The following is a 20,221-nucleotide window of genomic DNA, read 5'->3' as shown; positions in this document are numbered from 1 at the left end:
ACTATTTGCAACCGACATGAAACAAGATCAAATTATTGAAACGCAAAAATATTTTTCGACTCAAATACACCTGCGTTCAAATGTTTTAATTCCATGATTTGTAGGTATTGTTCCAGCATTGCTTTGAAGCTGGCACTACGCCGAAACATGTCAGCCTTCAAATAAAACATATTTTATCGCTTATGTAGTGGATTTAGATCTTTAATTCAACCCCGCGTTCTAAAGAACCGAAATTTAAAGTAAACTAAAAAGAAAATGAAGTGATACAGACAATAAATAACCTCACTAGTTATGACTATAGTTTTAACTTCGACATAACTCTGAAAACACTATAAATATTAGAATTTCAGATATGCAACATCCATTGGAATCTAAATCAAGATATATGACGATCTGAATCTAAATAGCTAACCAGCATCACTCGGAGCATCAACAAAAAGTGCATTCCATCTGGAAAGAGTATATGCTGACCACGGTTTCGGTTCTATTTGACCTCGTCAGAGTACCACAACGCACACCTCGATGAAAATGAAACAAATGTGATGGACCAATCATTCCATGACGCCAGACGCCAGCCAATGTGTATGCAAAATCCTAGTGCCACCCGACTGGAAACAAAATCTAATTCAATTCTCCCACTTAACCACTAGAGAGAAGATGGCAGCATTAATCCATGTTTGCAGGAAACGGTTTTCGCTGTCATCCTGCATTCGAGAGAGAGTTTAGAAACCGCTCATTTAATGATAATAATTGTGGCTGTGCTCCCTTTCCCAGTCTTCCTTTCTACTTAGCATCGTAGTCTTCGCTGGGAAGACTCGCTGATGGGATGTAGAGGGTGGGCAAAATTGTTGATACCTGAACTACAACTTTTTCAATCCAACGAGATAGAGGAAAATACCTGCCACATTAAGGTCGTCTTTTTTCGAGGAACTAATAATGCCATAAACTGCATTCCTCCATCTTCTTTTGTTTTCGAATTATAGGTCAAAATTAAAATTTTATTATTGGCCATTATCTCAATTTCTGTTTAAGCTAGGATGTTGAAATGAAAACATTATAAAGACAATTTTTTGATGCAATCTAGTGCCGTTCTATGATTTTTCCCAACAGGTATATTTGCTGAGCTATAACATGAAGATGTGTTTTTTCTTATGAAAACGGTAGTTTGAAATGACTTAGAACAACTGAGGGCGATGTATGATATATTTCTGAAACGGTAAAAAAATGGCGATTCTTTCCAAGTCATTTTAAACTGCTGTTTTCGTAAGAAAAACCACAACTTTATGTTATAGCTCAGCAAATGAACCAGTGGGAAAAAATCATAGTACGCCACTGAATTGCTATCAAATGTTGTATAATGTTTTCATTTCAACGTCCTAGAACAAACAGAAACGGAGATAATGACCAAAGTTGAAATCGCCCAAATTTAAATTTTGGCCCATAATTCAAAAACAAAAGAAGATAGAGGAATGCAGTTGATGGCATTATTAGTTTCTCGAAAAAAGACAACATGAAAGGCGCATTCATTTTCCTCTATCTTGTTAGGTTCAAAAGTTGTAGTTAAGTTATCATCAATTTTGCCCACCCTGTACTTGATCAGAGAGGCCCGGGCTCTCTGATTCCCAATTATCCTACTACCAGTTTTTTCTCTGGAGATTCTCACAATGGCCTCATCGATTAATCTATCATAAGATGAAGGGATATGGGATCTGTAATGATCTTCAGTGAGATAGTTGGGCACGTCTGCAAAGCTCCAGTGATGCAATAATCCCAATATATGCTCATTCCACATAAGCTTGCTATCTGGGTTTATTTCTAGATATTTAACCTCAGTGGAACTTCAGTTTCCGAGATACAGGGAATTGAAATTGTGAAAAAAACAAATCATATTTTGTTAATATAAAAAAAATTGCCGGTCGGAATAAAAATTTTCTAAATGAGGCTGCAAGTGATAAAGGATTATGTTTTTCAAGCGTCGGGAAAAAGATGCGCTCTTACAAATTTAATTTAGGACAATATTACAGTTTTTTGGAGCAATGCAGATTCGAATTAAAGATGAAAACTTTTCGTAGTGTGTCATTTGGACTGACGAATCGTCATTCAATAAAAATTGTACATTCAATAGGCATAATATTAATTATTGGAACGAAGACAGAACAGCATCCCCACTTCGGACATCGGCTCCTTCAGGAGTAAGGGAGTTCAAATTTTTTCTGCTTCCAAACATAAAATGATTTTTAATTAGGGACAATTGAAAACACACATTTATTCAGAGCATCGTTTTTTACGAGGTTATAGATGTAGATAGCTTGAACTTAACGTCAGAATTGAATTACAGCTGTCGAGCTGTCATATATAAAATAAAATAGACAAAATCAATAAGGTGATCTACCTTATTCGAAAGAAATCAATGCTTTATAAATTATGTTATGAAATTTGGACATAAAACACAATGATAACAAATAATTTAATAATTTACTTGCGAATAGAAGTAAATAATTCTCCATATCAGCTAACATTTAAGTTACCCATGTACCTAACTTCACTCAGCTGCTCAATCAGATTTGTACTTGAATTTTACAGTTAGACTGTAATAAAACCAACTTCGAATCTTTCTTATTTTCAAACTTCTTCTTCTGTATGTGCTTTGTCAGTTTGATCCGACGTTGGCAATCACAACTGAGAAGGCTTTTCGATCCTTAGCCATATGCAATATGCAGAAGTTGTCCTGAACCTCGTATTCCGCTCCACTCCCGAAGGTTTTTAAGGCTGGAAGCTTGTCTTCTTCCTACACCCCTTAGACCTCCTATTTTCCCATCAGCTGCAATATTCGATAACGACTTCCCCTGATTACATGGCCCAGATAACACACCTTCCTACACTTGATTACTTTAAGTAATTGCCTACTCTTATTGGCTATTCTTAGCACTTCTTCGTTAGTTTTGTGTGGTGTTCAGGAAATTTTAAGCATTCGTCTATGTATTCACATTTCTAATACTTCAATACGGTTCATTGTTGACAATTTCAAGGCCCATACAAAAGCACTGTCCAAAGCATAGCACTTTACCATTCTTTGTCCTAACACTAAGTTAACGTGGTCGTTACAAAGAAATGTTTTCATTTTCACGAATGTGCCATGTCTATTCTGCGTGTAATCTCCACATCCGGATCCAGCTGGTCCATTATTATGGAACCCAAATACGCGAATTTGTGCACCCTTTCTATTGGAATTCTGTTCAAGAAGAGTAGCATCTTGATGCAGTTTACGGTCACAGTCTAAGAATTCAGTTTTATTTATATTTATTTTGATGCCCTACATTTTGTCTCCATATGCAGTTAGTTTAAAATGAGAATCTTTCAAATGAGGAGTTATGTTTAGTTTCGTAAACAAAGAACAACAATCTTTGAAAAAACTGCATTTGAAGGGGCTGAATTGTGAAATAAAATCGAGCAATGAAATTGGTGATTAACTAGGAATTGATATTAAGATTTTATTGACTATGTTCATGAAGGAGGTGATAGAAACGAAACAGAGAAAAGGATTGGAAGGAAATTATTCAAAGTGTGTTAAAATTCTAGATCATTATTTTTCATCATTGATTAGAAACTTTGGAATAGAGACAATCAAGTACTTCTAGCTATTGAATAACCTAGAGAGTTCTGTTGGAAATATTTCTAAACTATTGGGTATGTATGAATTTCATGCTATTACCTCTAATAAATGCATTTCCAGCATGCTAGAATGTGTTTTGATCAATTACATTTGATGAATGAAAGCTTTTTCCATGATGATTTTGAAGGTATATCAAAGAAATTCATTATTCAATATTTTATTTTTATTCATTTTCCAATTTTCTAATTCGGTTGAATTCAAGACTTCTCAAACTGATGCTGTACCATGTGACCATGTGGGTTATAATTGACACTATAATTATTTTTCTTCGCAGACTCCAACGCAATCATAAAAAATTAGGTTTCTAATAATTCTATTATAATAATTTGAAAAACGAAAGTTTTGTGCGAGTCTTGATCCCAACATTTGGCACACCCTTTGACAAGTTTTTCAATATTCATAAAACGTACAATATTTCCACATTCTTCGACTTCAAAAATGTATTTAGAATAGGAATATCGAACATAATACTGAATACGCATATCTCAATTTTTTTCGGTTTTTTTCGATGTTTTAAAAGCTATTCCAATGGTACTATGGTTTTAACAGAAAAGTATTCAATATGGAATATTCAATCATATCAGTCCAGTTCTCCAGAAAAGTCTAATAGGCACTCGAACTGGGGACACCCTGTTTCTATTCAGATTTCAGAATGTTTTAAGGATTTCCTTCCCCAAGAGGAAAGTCGGTTCAAAATAGCCGGCCAATTGATGGCTAGATGACTAAAATACCGTAACATAATTTTTTTGTTCATACTAGAGCTTCGAGGATCTAAATGAGTTATTCAGTCTACGATGAAGTAGACTTTTTCAAATCTAAAATGTCCGGACAAAATAATTGATGGATAGAAGAATGTATCAGATATACTCAGAAAAAAATTTGTTTCATTATGACAGCCCTAGGACCCCACCTCCAACGATCAAAATGAAACGAAATTCTGTTTACGATGGAGCGCATGTTCCTCTTCTTTTTGAAATTTGAAATAGCCATCCTAGAAAATTGATGGAATGGGTGCATAGGGAAATAAATTTTCTTGACCATTTTAAATTAAAAAAAAACAATAGAAACATGTTCTCGATCGTAAACAGAATACAAGTGAGTATAAACAGAAAATTAACCTCATTTTAGGCCTCAAAGGCCGTCTTGAAAAACTCAGTCAGCCCCCAATGTCTGCAAAACAATTTACATAAACTTTACAACTTGTTGATTAGCAACTCGTATCCGAGTACATGAGTAGGTGTCTTTTCAATACCCCAGGACATACCACTGATCCTGCTACAGGGAGAGTGCAAGCAATCCCTCAGATTACCAACATTTCAACAAGATTTCACTCTTTGCCGTACTACCCGGCCATCACATCTTCCATTATTAAAATCTTAAATAAACATATTAGTGTGGGCGACAGGTTATTTGTGGCAAAACGCATGCCTTGTTCTCTAGGCAGAAATGTTTTTTCTAAAATAAAAGAAAGAACCTCTCCACTAAACAAATCAGGAGTGCTATATTCTATGGATGAGTTTAGATTGTACTGATTGCGATGAGACCTATAAACGACAAACTGTAGAAAAGTAGTAGAAATTTTAAAACACGGATAGAGGAACACATTAGAGACCGCAATATGTCAAGACAGGCAATGACAGGTATGAATTTTTCGGATGCAAAAGTTTTGTGAACAGCGCCTAATAGGTACAAGAGGGAGTTCCTGAAATCATTTTAGATCAAGGTTCATAAGAATAGTTTGAATATTAACACTGATTTTAGAGGAATCAGTTCTATGTATTGTAATGTGGTGGGAATGATAAAAAGCGGATGAAATTTGACGGAATTATCATTTATTTTGTTTGGTATTTGTAAGCTATATCTGCTTCCACTTTACGACATTTTAGAATTGTTCATGACCAGGGCTGGTATTCTCGAGCATTCGCAATATATGCGATCGTACGCATCGAAAAACGTTGTGATGTTTTTAACAGCAAATAGCCGAGTTTTCCAGAGTTTCACCAAAGAATTTGGTGCTTTCATATGGGCCAAACACAAAGCTTTGGTGAAACTCTGGAAAACTCTGCTATTTGTGTTAAAAACATTCCAACGTTTTTTGATCCGTACGATGGCATATATTGCGAATGCTCGAGAATAGCAGCCCTGTTGCATGCTTTGCGAATACATGGATGATAGAATCTCTGTACATTGCTACCATCCGATACCAACCTTGTTATTGAAGTTGTTACATGCTGTTTTTTCCAAAGGTGTTAAGAAGATGCATGTATTTTTCAACTAAAATCGTAATTCTCATGTTGATGTAGAAGTACTTTCGTTCCCATGTTTTTTTATGATCATCTGATTTTGTGTCTTTTTTGTTGAAAATTTAGTTACCTTGAAGAAGCTAGGCTCATTTGACTACAGTACCCGGCCGATCTCCTCGAGTTAAATTCAGTTAGTCGACATCTCCACCATTCGAGAATACAAGTTCGTTTTGATCCTTAAAGTTAGAGCTCTAGGGCGTCGGAAAGAAACAAAATTTTCTGAGTAAATCTGTTACATTCCTCTATCCTCTATTAGCCAGCCGTTTCACACATTCGAAAAGATATAAGGAACAGCTGGGGCACTAGGGCTTTCGTTATAAAAAAAAGGTTAGGATATTTTATCGATTTTTGGAAACACGCATATTTTGTCGGTGAATTGAGACAAACTCTTCATAAACTTTTTAGGGTTTTCACTCCCAATGTCTGAAACAAAATCAATTAAAAATGAAATCAACGATTTGCTCCTGCGTAAATTCTTGCACTAATTTGTCAGGAGCAAATTAACTAGAAAAAATTGTTGCCTGACAGAATAAATTTCAATCGATATCCAATTGAGACAATGTTTGATGGTTATAGGAATTTTTATGGTTTGTTTTTTCAAAGGATTTGTTATATTCTGTAAATCCTCATACATAGAATTCCTATTTTCTTGAATGAATGCAATTTTTGAGAAACTAACCTGGTAACCAATTCGAAAAATTTCAGCCAAAAAAATTTCAACAGCCTCTTTCAATCAGGTGTATCTCAAGTCGACGTTTGAGAAGGGCGAAACGCTCTTATAATTGGAATAACATGCCACCCAACCCCTGCGAGTAGGCGTCGCCAAGTTCTTGAAATTTCAAGATCATTTTATATTTTCACTAGAATAGAGTTTCTCTCTATTGCTTGTTAGTTGTTAGTCAGAATCGAAGATTAATGGCTCAGCAGAAGTTCTGTTCTTTTGTGCCAAATTAATATTATTCAAATTGCACTGCCTGATTATATGATAGTTACGACAACGCACGAGTTGTGACGTGACGTGTTGAGATACCAAAGGGAGCCGAGTATTTTCGATCTCCTATTGAGCTTCCTCTCTATATTTTCTTGCCGATTTTCGTCGCCAGCACTCGGACTAAAAGTCTCAATTCACACATTTCATTCAGTTTTTGTCACATATCCTAGGTCTCACTTTAGTCTGTTTTACGGTTCTGCCATTTGAAATGAGAAAGTGGTAGGTTGTTTCGAGTATAACTGGAAGATTCAGAGGCGTGAAAATATGTCAGAGAGAAAGTTCGTTGTAGAAAATTCCAGCACGCAAATTGTGATTAGTTTTCTATAAACGTCATCGCGATGAATCACCCTGTGTATTCAGAGGGGCGGTTTTACCAAAGAGTATCAAGTTGTTACTCTTTGGTTTTACAGCGTACGCTGTTTCCCACATCCAATACAATATTTTTGTCCGTCCTATATAGTTATCTTCCATTTCGTAGTTGTCTGCTCTCTAATATTTTGGCATGTCATTTGAAAAACGAAGAATGCGTTGTAGCCTTATATTGTGTACAGGGTGGGCAAAATTCGTTGTCTACTGATAGGATCTCGAGAACTATGACAGTTGGAAGAAAACGGATGACACATTTCCGAGCTCTTTTTCGGACAAACAAAGAATGGTGAGAACCACAGCATCTTACGATACGTTTTTGAGTTTTACAATTCCGTAAAGTTCTAATAACTTTTTTGTCTTTGAAGTTACGAATCTGAAACTTGAACATTCTAAAGCCCCTTTTTTACGTAGAATCCACTGATGAGCTCAAAATATTTCTCTCATTTCGAATCATTAAGTAAATTTTCATTTTTTTAGATGCAAACTTTTATTGAACTTGTTATTTTTGAATTGGAAAAATATCTTTTGTCAGTAGATTCTCCGTATGAAAGTGCCTAAGAACGTTCAAGTTTCAGAACTGTAACTTCAAAGACAAATAATTTATGAGAACTTCTCGGAATCGTCAAAATCTCAATTTTCGTTTATAACTCGAAATCTAAAAATGATAAGCCGATTCTGTTTTCAGATTTGGGTTAGTCATGAAAAAAGAAGAATATGTCATCCGTTTTCTTCTAGCTGCTATAGTTCTCGATATCCCCTCAGTAGACAACGAATTTTGCCCACCCTATTCTACTTTTTGATAGTTAAGAACTGTAGTAGAAAACGGGTGTTGATGAATTATTCCATTTGAGTGGAAAAATAAAAATAAATCATGAGAATTCAAGAACTGAACAACCAAACAGAATTTGCATTACCAGGAAATGTCAATATTGCATAGAAACTTGATGAATCGTATTTGCACAATATTCAGAGATAAAATGAAGAATTCGCATGAATAAGTGCACCTTAACACCAACCTTCTCAAACATGAAGATTGTGAAAAAAAAAACGAAAGACCTGTAATTTATTATTTCTAAAATATTTATTCTTAACAATCTGTCCATTATACTGGGTCAGTACCGTTTTCTGATTCCGAGGCAGAACACCCATTTCTTTTACCTATGAGCCGCCACTGCAATGTTTTTAAGGAAAAGTGGTTCGAAAATTTAATCAATTTGATGAAAGGCTAGGTGATCATCAGTATTTAAGCAAACAATTTTCACTTTCCTTATCTTTCATGTTATGCTTTCACAGAAATGAACTTTGCATATTCATATAAAACATCAATTTATTTTGAATACTGTGGAAAAAGTGAAAGTTGAGAGCATCATGGTACAAACTATTCCACTGTAGGAATGCTTTCATAATTTCAGCAGGTAGTGGAATAATAGCATTGAGTATTTATACTAATGATGATAGGTATTAATTAATTAATTTGATATTGTTACTTGCATAAAAACTAAAAGTGATTGGCATCCCGATAAATGAGGTATAGCTGTCTAATGTTCCAACACTCGACATTTGTGATTTGTGAGGTTCTTCTGTTCTCTAGATGAGTACCTTATTATTACGGAGTGCTTTCAACTGAAAACACAGTTGTTCTGATGACCATGAGACCATAACTATGAAACCACAATAATTAATTCTTTGTCTCCGTTATATTGAGAGGACAAGAAATGTGGGATATTCTAGAAGCATAAAATTCTATACAGAATTTTCTAGCAATTGTCCTCAACCAATATTGAAGAATTTTCAGACATTGCAATTAGGTTTTTACAAACGAAAAGAGGTCATTATTTGGCAATTTCACAAAATTCATTACTAAAATTTGTTTAGTAAAAAAATTGAACTTTTTGAATTTCAACACCTCTTATTCAGGGTGATTCCGAAGAACACCGTCAGATTCTAGGGGAAGTTTACACAAATCAAGAAATTCGAAACAATGTTTGGTTTATGGCTATGGGCCTCTATTGAGACTCTACAGGGTGATTTGTCAGATTCGACCGATTTTACTTTTATCATACTTCGATACTTTGGTATCCTTCATTCAATTTTGATGAAATTTTCAGTGTAGTACAATATGTATAAATACCGGGGTGTTATTGTGATAACTTAAAATTCTGTGTACGGGTTGAAAAAACATCCTGTGCATTGCCTTTCCAAAACTTCGTTATCCGATTCAGATCCAACTATAATGAGTTTCCAGTGTTATCAATTTTTTTGGTACAACTCCGGTTTTTTCGAGAAATAGTTTCGAAATAAGAATAATAATTCTCAGTTAAGTGGAGAAGCTTGTAGCTCGACTTCGCTGAGGTTAAAATAAAGACCTTTTATGACTTTAGCCTTGCGGCTTTCACACTCTTCTCTAGAGGAAAATTCATCCCTGATATCTCAGATATCAAAAGGATCAAAAGCCTCTGTTGGAGGCCTTTCCAGGTTTTCGGTTATTATTAATATCGAAACTTTGCTCCAATGCGGTGAGAATATTCTGAACTAGGTGGTGAAGCTGTATCGTCAAATGATGCAACATGCAAAGCTGTTCCTGAGTTCTGAAATAGTTTCATCAAATGAAAAATCCATATTAAATTTTTCATATTATTGAATGTACCTATTCATATTGTACTACACTGAAAATTTCATACAAAAAAAAAGAGCAATACCAAAGTTATTGGTAAAACTAAAATCGGTCGAATCGGACAAATGTAGTTTGTAGTGTCTCAATAGAGGCCCCCAGCCATAAACCAAACAAGGTTTCGAAACTTTCTTGACTGGTGTAAACTTCTCCCAAAATCTGTATGTTTCCTCCGGAATCACCTTGTATAGGCAAAAAAAGGATTACGTACTCTGGTTAATTCAAATCTTCATTCATCAGTCAAATTTGACATTCGGAAACATAACGCTGACTCCTACGTTGTTTGAAAAGCATACTCCTACATCTTAGATGTCTAAAACACCGGTGTGTGCACCTGTCACTTTTTGCAAGCATCAACATTTCAGAAAATCGGGAATATGGGATCAGTTTCGTGGCGGCGCCACCATGTCATTTGCTTCGTTCTATCCTTGGTCTACCAAAGAAACTCTCCCGTTTTCTTTTGTTTTGCGTTGATATCGAATATCGATCAACGAGTTCAAAATATGATAATATAAACAGGCCCATATGAGGAATATTTGTGATTTACAGTATTTACTATATTATTCTTCAAGATAATTTCTGTTTGACAAATTGTACTCATAAGAAGGGTAACTAAATATGATTTTAATAAAACAGAGTTGATTGGTCAAATATCCAACATATTCAGTTGAAGGAAAAATAATTTTCACTATATCTACTCGTGAAGAATATTTGAAGAAAAAAATCGAATAGATTCATGTATTTCTGTTTCTTAATACATGTTCACATCACACATTACGTATTTCCAATACAGTATCTTTCGATATCCCCGACAAAAATGAAACAAAATCGAATCAAAGTGATTGAGTACACCACAGTTTTAGACACCTTACTTACATCTTCAAGCTGAATATTTGACCCTCTTCTGGAATTGCTGTAATAGAATCGAATTTTTCAAAAAGAACTTACTTATTTGCATCATTGTCGACTAGAAGGTAGAGGTTTTGATCAGACTGCCTCAGGCGCTCTGCTGTGGTAATTGGTTTATTAAGTCCTTGTGCGTGAGCGGATGCTTCCCCCATTTCATTCACTATCTCTGCAACTTTATTTACGGTGTTCCTGCAACGAAGAATTGAGTGATTGTAATAATATAAACGAATTTAAGAATAAAACAAAATTGCACAGTAATTTCTTTTTCATTTTTGATGTTTCTGAATACGTGTTCTTATAAATTTCACAGGTTTCTTGGAGGGTCTCCTAAGTTCCCCCAAACTGAACTGTATATTTTCTTCACTTAAATTAGGGTACAAAACTTTTTTCAACGGTACATTTCGGTACAAAACTAGTACACACGTTTTAGCTTGTTTCGGAAACCGAGGTTTCCTAAGACCTCTTAATCTTGGGGTATACAAATTTTTCTTGACGCTACATTTCGGTACAAAACTAGTACGAAACTCTGAAAAGAAAAAATTTTGCAATTTCAAAAGTGGAGAGTGAACATGTCTACGACCCCCCAAACTGAAAATCGTATTTTCATCATTTTAATTAGAGGTACGAAACTTTTTTTCAACGGTACATTTCGCTACAAAACTAGTACAAAAGTTTGGAGAAAAAAAAGAAAAATTCAAATTTCGGGGGCTGGAGCATGTCTCCAGACATGGGCCTGTTTCAAGCATGCTGCATGGGAGTACAACCAAAACCCGGATATTCTCAAAACCTAAATTTTGCAGAATTGTTCTTCCAATAAAAAAACTCAAAAACTAGTTCGGTCAAGTAGGCAGGTTATTTACATTGATAATGAACTTTATGCTCTTATGTTGTGTCAGGTTATGAGAGATTTTGAATCACTTTCATTCCAGATATTCAAGAAGACGCTCGGGAAATGAGAAAATTATGAGAATTTCCATGACTACTTCATATTTACCAATTAACCTCTACTAGTAGTGGCACAGCCTTTTTTGTGAAGGTGTTTAAAAAGGCTTTGGTACTGGTATTTAGATTATCTACTAGTTGAAAAGGTTTCGGAACCTTTTCAGTTGAATCCAGGTTGATAAAATTTCCTTATTGGACAATTTCTCATCCTTAAAATATCCGGAGTGAAAGTGATCTTCAAAGTCTCTCATCTACAAGGTTGTTGCAATTTTAATATCTGAATAATAAACCTAAGGAAATCCACTAAAGACAAAGCCTGTGTCATTTAATAACCTGACACAATTCAGGAGCATAAAGTTCATTATCGAGTTCATTATCATATCATCAATGAAATGATTTACCAACTAGACCGAACTCTCGATTCAAATATATTGGAACCAATAGCAAATACACTACAAGATGTTTTTATCAATGTCTATGACTTTAGCCTTTCGGCTTTCACACTCCTCTCCGAAGGAAAATTCACTTATCCCAGATATCTCAGATATCAAAAGGATTAAGCTCTGTTGGAGCCCTTTTCAGGTTTTCGGGCTCGTGGTGGTGGTCGGGTCCGGGTCGCTCCTCGGCTCCCTGCCTGTTGTAGGTTGGATTCCTGCTCCGCCCGCACTTCCTGTCGGAGCAGACGGTGTTCCTCTGCATTCCCCATGTACTTGCGTACAGTTCTCGCCGTTCCGAGCAGTACCGCCTTCTGCATGACTTTATAAATATTTTCATCCAATGTCTATTATTATTATTATTATTATTATTATTATTATAATTTTGTAGATGTTCATGCAACGTCACATAAATTTTATTATAGATATATGTGGAAAATATTATTCCGATGATGCATGCTTCACAGAAATTTTTTCCGAAGCTTCATCTATTGCTCAAAGTCTCAAATATAGAGATTGGAAAACCACGAATTTGCGGATAACAAATGAATGGTTCATATCTAATTATGAAGCATCTTCAGCTGAAGATTACTTCAAAAAATCCATTTTCATACAATATTTAGATCATCTGATTTCAGCCTTTGAAACGAGATTCTCAAAAAAACATAAAATGAAATATTGAATCTTTCGCATCTAAGGTCGGCCATATTTATAACATTGAAGATTTTATGGAGCTCGATGTAGCCGTTCGGTCTTGACGATCATTTAATTGATTCCATGTTTTTGAAAATTTTTCGATAGTCACCGTTAGAGTGATTTTTCTCGCAATAAATCTAACCGTAATTGGAAATGTGATACATATTCTGAAAGAGCAATTCCTCTAGTTGAAAATCTGAAGATTTTATGGAGCTCTTTGCAGCCGTTCGGTTTTGACGATCATTTAATTGATTCCATCTTTTTGTAAATTTTTTGATAGTCACCGTTAGAGTAATTTTTCTTTCAATAAAACTAACGGTTAATGGAAATTTGATACATATTCTGAAAAAGCAACTCCTCTAGTTGAAAATCTGAAGATTTTATGGAGCTCGATGCATCCGTTCGGTCTAGACAATCATTTAATTTATTCCATCTTCTTGGAAATTTTTTGATAGTCACCGTTAGAGTAATTTTTCTTTCAGTAAAACTAACCGTAGATGGATATGTGATACATATTCTGAAAGAGCAACTCCTCTAGTTGAAAATCTGAAGATTTTATGGAGCTCGATGCAGCCGTTCGGTCTTGACGGTTATTTAATTTATTCCATCTTTTTGAAAATTTTTCGATAGTTACCGTTAGAGTTATTTTTCTTTCAATAAAACTAACCGTAGATGGATATGTGATACATATTCTGAAAGAGCAACTCTCGGAGCAACTCCTCTAGTTGAAAATCTGAAGATTTTATGGAGCTCGATGTATCCGTTCGGTCTAGACGATCATTTAATTTATTCCATCTTTTTGGAAATTTTTCGATAGTCACCGTTAGAGTAATTTTTCTATAAGTAAAACTAACCGTACATGATATTTTGCCCCCCCTGAGAAAAATTAATTTCTGCGGGCGCCCATGTTCACACGCAGTAGATTTTCTCATGTCATATGATCATACCTTGAAGTTTGTTAAATAAATATCAGCTTAATATTTTTAGCAATGAAAACTCGAATGAAGATGTTAGGAGAAAAAAATCAACACCTGTATGAAATATTGGACATTTCTAATTAAATTCAATCCCCAACAGAAACCATAAATGATTCAATTTTGTGAGCGTGATGTTCATGTCTCATTTCAGTTCGAAGGCGTAAATGAATCACGAAATTATAGCAAGTAATTAATAATTTATCGAATTCAATCTGATCGAGTCCTTTGAAACTGTCATTGTAGTTTGATCTCGAGTTTGGTTCAAATTCGCATCAACTGATTCGAAACACAATAATTTGAATATCTCGTAAAAGTCATATTTAATATAGGGAAAAAAAAGGATTCACATACCACAACGCCCTACGGTCTCCTACGAAGTCTGGGGGCAGCAAAGTATTGCCGATCTCGACAATAGGCCTTTTAAAATACTCGTTCACATTGAACTGGAACTCCATGGTCACCGTATGTCTTAATCACTAGACTACCGGCAAATGGGATCGTACGATATGTGTTAAAATCACTCGAAAAACGTGAAATAAATTGATAAATTTTGTAAAAATAATATGCGAAACTGACGGATGTCAGTTAAAGTTGTTTTCTAGCCGCTGCGATACGTAAGTTCTGTTCGAGAAACACAGACATTCCTGCTATTCGTATAACGTCTACTGACTACTGACTGACGGATCACGGATCCGTTGTTAGAAGGTTCACGAGTATCTGCGGACCGTGGCAGGAAAAGCATTGGCGGAGAAATTGGGTTTCCGTATAAGATTTTCCGTCGGTTGAAATTATTTGTTGCTTCTTTTAATTCTCATTTTGATTGAAAATCGAAAGATATTTAATAGATATATTTATTTATAGTCCATTCAATAATGATTGACATCGTGGTTATGGAAAATATATGGGCTATTACCAACTTGAATTTGATTTTCCATAGCCACCCGAGATGTAAATCATTCTTGAATGGACTATATACCTATAAATATATTCGACTAAACACCGAAGGCCAGTTTTATCAACTTAAACCCCCTTTGATTTTAAAGCTCTTCCATTTAACCCTACTAAAAATGGCACTAAAGGAAGCTTCTTAGAGACTTTCAATTTGATTATGAAACTGGAGGTTACAATGTCACTGGCTTTCAAATCCAAGTATATGGAAGAAAATATTATATATCATATTATCTATTGTGTTTTCAAGGTGTGTGTTGACATTATGCAGGCCTTTTTTTCGTGTTTTGTGCATTATATTTATGTATCGATTGAAATTCATTCTGGGAGGATTCTGCATTTCCTGAAACTTTTTAGAGTTTTCACTCCCAATCTCTGGAATAAAATCAATTGAAAAATTGAAATGAAGATTTTCGGAAATTGATTTTCGTCTGATGAAGGAGTGTCATGCCTCATATAGAATCCGAAACGTTACTTTATATAATTAAAAGTTTTCTTTCAGTTCATTCTCAGACAACAGTTTTTTCTATTTCATTTGCTCCTGACAAATTAGTGCAAGAATTAACGCAGGAGCAAATCTTTTATTTCAATTTTTTAATTGATTTTGTTTCAGAGATTGGGAGTGAAAACCCTAAAAAATTTCAGGAAATTATATTTATGGTTTCGTCACAGAACGCCTCAACTACTAATTAAGAAGATATAGCGATATCTTATATAAAGAGATTATATAGTCCATTCAAGAATGATTGACATCTCGGGTCGCTATGGAAAATTGAATTTAATAAGTTGGTAATAAGCCTTTAATTGAGATTTTGTGTTGCGGAATTTACAGTGATCTATATGTGAATCTATGCACTGACCGACGAAAATTTGAATTTTGTATTGCTTTTTATGTTCTCAATTCAATTTTACAAATTGAAAAAATAATTGTATCAATTTTGAATGTTGATTAATATGCTCAGAATTTCAATATTTCTTCTTTTCAAATATTATTCTAGGTTATATTTATATATTCCAGTTCTGTGATTGAAACTATAGAAATTATTGAATATCTTTTGTGACCAGATATTAAGCTGCGTCTGGACTTTAAAGGCCTGTTGGGATGTCAATCATTCTTGAATGGACTATATAAAACTTCGACACTATCACAGAACACAATGAACACATTCGTAGTGGAGGCTTCATGTGACGAAACCATTAATATAATGCACAGAACACGAAAAAACGCATTGATAATGTTAAAACTCACCTTAAAAACACAATATAAATATTATTCCATATCATGCTCTTGGATTGGAGAGCCGGGGACATTTCAAGGATTGTAAAATGATTAAAGCAACCGAAAGGCATAAATATAGATATAAAAAAATGCACTACACTGATGTGTAGTGGCACAGATTGCTTGTTATTCTGAAGGGAATTATGTTTTTCCAGAGATGGCATAGCTCATTATGCAAACTTAAAACGGCTAGGTTTATCTTTTTATCAGGGCCTAATTGTAAAAAATGGTATAGGAAAAACGCAATAAAGAATAATACTGAGAAGACCCATAGTTGACTTCTTTCTCCCGATACTAAAGTCTGTTAATTAGCGAAGTCGATATTGAAATATAGCTAAAAAACGTGTTTGTTTTGACCTCAAGAATCTACTGTTAAAATATTTGTACGAATCAAAGACTCACCCTGTATATGGCAGAAAACTTGGCTACCTCTACCTATCAGAGAAAATATTGTTTTTTTTTGGCAACGTGAGGAATATCTATCGGCCATGTCAAATATTTGAAAAATCAACTAAACCTCAAAAGTCCCCAATAACCAATAACATCATGAAGTCAAATGGCGTGTGGAGCCGAATTCCAAGTAGTATGGGTATAACTCCAAAAGAGCGTCTTGAATCGCTTCCATCTCTATTATGATAATAATAATAATAATAATAATAACTTTATTCGGACTATTACATTGTATTACAAAAAAATTTATATCTATAATCAGAGTTCCGGATAAAGCAGAAGAAGGCGATAAGTGAAACCACTTGTCTCGCCTAATTTATGAACAATAAAAATAAAACAAAGTCAAAAAGAAAGCAACAAAAAATTCAATCAATTTTCAAGACCACCACTTCGTTACTATATCAAGATACAATCATCTATTTACACTGTCCCAAATGCATCAATTAAAGATATTAAGAATTTCTCTCCTATTTGTAGTTAGCAAATATTTTTTCACATATTTTTTGAACAGATGGAGAGCCCTTAAGGATTTAACCTCCTCAGGCAGCCGGTTATACATCCTAGGAGCAAAAAAACTGTATGATCGCTGGGTTGTTCTCTTAACCATCAATGGTGCGACAAAATGATCCTTACAGCGAGTATCATACCGGTGGACAGAACGCACCTTATAACCAACATGATAATTAGTGACTGCGGTAAAAAAAAACAACTTTCTTACATCCAAAACGTCCGCCTCCTCATACAGAGCATCCGAGGGGTACCTACCATCCCTCGAGTAAATGAGTTTGAGAAATCTCCTTTGCATGATTTCGATCGGCTTCAAATGTGTATGCAACGCACCACCCCAAACTGCTATGCCATAACGAATATGACTTTCCACTAAGGCAAAATACAAAGTTCTCAAATATCTCTGCAGAAGAATAGGCTTAAGTCGTCGAAAAATGTACAAAATGGATCTCAATTTTTTCACTGTACTGTTAACATGTATATCCCATCTTAGGTGACAGTCTATTATCACACCCAGGTATTTATATGTCTTCACAGGTAGAATCTCAAATGTAGTGTCTCCTTCCATATGTAAGCAGTCAAACGTGGGGCAACCTGCAGCATTGCAGGAGAATGGCATATAACAAGTTTTCTTGATATTCATCCTTAACAATCTTCCATCCAACCAATCCTTCAACACCTGCAATCCCCTTTCTACCTTAGATCTTAGTGTTGCCCAGTCTTCCGACATGAAGAATATGGCCTTATCATCTGCATAGCCATGATGTCTTATTGCAAAACTTATTATAAATCATATGATTTTTCAGATGTTTTGCAGGCGACACAATAAACCGCCTGAAAAAAGGTCCGTGTTGGGTCACTATTGTTTTTTAAATACGTTGTCTTGTTTCTTTCACAAGTTGCTTTTTTTCAAAATGGTGGTGGTTCAATTCAGCAGAGTGCTGTTGGAACTTTCACACCCTGCCGTCTCATTTTCGATCCCACATCACCATATTCTATTGACATTTCAACACCTAGGTATAGGTAAACTTGATTTCTTGATGAACCTATTACCTATTGTATCATTTAGAATTCATAATCGACATCTATCAAGTGTAAAGACGACTACTACGCGACTGAATTATTTATACTCGCTTCAAGAATTATTGATGACATCGAAGTAGGCCGAGAAAATATAGACGCAGCTCAATATCTGCTTGCAAAAGATCACAGATAGTAGAAATTTTCGATCATAGAAATACAATAATATAATCGAATATTTCTAATAATTTGAATAGAAAAAAAATGTCCAGATTCAGAAAAAATAAACCAGTATTCAAAATTGATCCAATTATTTTCTCACTTTGTTCAAGAAAACGAAGAACATTAACAATAGTACAAAATTCAGAATATTTTCAGTCAGTGCCATTTGAAATAAGAAATTTTTTGTAGTTGATGTTTGAAAATTAGTTTTGATCAGAATTGATTTTTTCAGTATAGGAGTAGCCAATTTGTCCCCTCGATAAAATACTGTCTGTATAGCTGGTGTAACTGGTTTCATCTTTGATTGCTATTTGAAAAAACATATTTTCGTAAATGGCGCTTCTGAGGTATAAGGTGATCTGAAAAAACTCATCATAATTTGAGCTTACCATTCCATTTTTGAGGTCAAATACAGGGTGTTACATTTAAAAAATTTCAACTTTGGTGTATATCTTTATTTACTCCCTCAAAATGAGCCACTCGGTATATATATTCGAAAATAAATTAAATATTCCATATATTTCTATATTGAAAGCTGCGAATTGATCAAGATCGTCATTTTTCGTTACTCTATACAGGATCAGTCTTTGACTTGACTTGACAAATATTTCAACAGTAGATTCTTGAGGTTAAAAGAAGCACTTTTTACCTAACAATTGTTTTCGAATCGGCTCAATTTGAAAGATACAGGCTGTTAAAAACCATAAAAAATACTATTTTTAGTTCTACCTCACAAACGGATTTATCGAATGAAATGAATTTTGGAATATAGTTTTTCATTTTCTCGATCCATCTTTTTCGAACACATATAAGATAATAATATCTTGTGACGTGGATAACCACGTCTTCCAGTTTCCTCATTATGACTATTACGTACCATAAAAATACCAAAAATTGAAAAATTCAAAGAACCCAACTCTTGAAACTAAGTTGGACACTATCTAATAAAAGTTTTCTTCATATTTTCTCGTATAATGCTCCGTTTTCGAGTAATTTGATGTTCAAAAATTTAAAAGTATTTGTTAAATTTGAAAAATTGGATACATTAGCTGAATACAACTCTGTTTAAAAGATCCACAGATGTATAGTGTCACAGATTTAGCTAATTATTCTGAAGGTAATTTTGTTTTTCCAAGGGTGGCACTGCTCATGAAAACTTAAAATGGCTTTATCTTCTTATCAGGGCCGAATCGGAAAAAATGGTATAAGAAAAAAATGTTTCTTTTGACCTCAAGAATCTACTGTTTAAATATTTGAACGAGTCAAAGACTCACCGTGTATACTTGATGTACAGGGTATAGGGTCTGTTGTATACGAGTCTGTTTGGCCTGTATATATTTCATATAAAAAGCCATAGTTCAATTTTCAAATCGCTATTAATGAGTTCAAATGATGTATACATATGCTATAAAATATATATCAATACCTTGGTTCATAGAAGAGCTCATTACAATTTTTATTTGAATCTCCAGTAGGTCGTTGCCACATTTTTGAAACCAACTGCCTTTTATAAGTAAGTGGGGTAGTGGGTAATCGAGCAGACCTTTTAGATTTATTTTAAATGAAATATTTTGAACCTAAAACACGAAAAATTTCATTATATTTTCAACCTTCTGAAGCATCATTCGGTTGGTTTTTCGAATTTTGCGTAAAAGGTATTTTAAAAAAAGTAGGTACCTATCCTGGAATGGTTAGTGACAGAATTTCAAAAACTTCTATCACATCTAGAAAATTGAATTGCTTTCAATTTATTATACCTACCTACATATTTATACGGGATTTATTTTAATGACTTCAATTGAAAATTGAAATGCACTAGGTGTTCTATAC

General features: G+C 34.4%; 2 protein-coding genes across 6 annotated transcripts in view; both read right to left on the bottom strand.

Moving 5' to 3' along the window:
- The window catches only part of LOC123323020, a 55,846-nt gene extending 41,206 nt beyond the window's left edge, over positions 1-14,640 (bottom strand). For 3 of the 5 annotated variants that reach the window (XM_044911203.1, XR_006539242.1, XR_006539243.1), the window contains exons 1-2: positions 14,317-14,639; positions 10,956-11,105 (exon numbers count right to left, since the gene is read on the bottom strand). In XM_044911203.1, the coding sequence (XP_044767138.1) occupies positions 10,956-11,105; positions 14,317-14,420 (254 nt within the window). In that variant the 5' untranslated portion in view covers positions 14,421-14,639. Of the gene's footprint in view, positions 1-10,955; positions 11,106-14,316 lie in introns of all 5 variants that reach the window. The other 2 variants (XM_044911204.1, XR_006539244.1) reach the window with 1 other exon arrangement.
- Positions 14,641-16,837: 2,197 nt separating this feature from the next.
- On the bottom strand, positions 16,838-17,873 carry LOC123319411. Its single transcript, XM_044906353.1, has 2 exons — positions 17,361-17,873; positions 16,838-17,306 (listed from the first exon to the last, which is right to left on the bottom strand). The coding sequence occupies exons 1-2, from the start codon at positions 17,790-17,792 to the stop codon at positions 17,082-17,084; spliced, it is 657 nt and encodes a 218-aa protein (XP_044762288.1). The 5' UTR covers positions 17,793-17,873; the 3' UTR covers positions 16,838-17,081.
- Between the last annotated feature and the right edge of the window lie 2,348 nt (positions 17,874-20,221).

This window comes from Coccinella septempunctata, chromosome 1 (assembly GCF_907165205.1).
Source record: "Coccinella septempunctata chromosome 1, icCocSept1.1, whole genome shotgun sequence".
Classification (NCBI taxonomy): domain Eukaryota; kingdom Metazoa; phylum Arthropoda; class Insecta; order Coleoptera; family Coccinellidae; genus Coccinella; species Coccinella septempunctata.
This window is presented reverse-complemented; position numbering and strand designations above follow the sequence as displayed.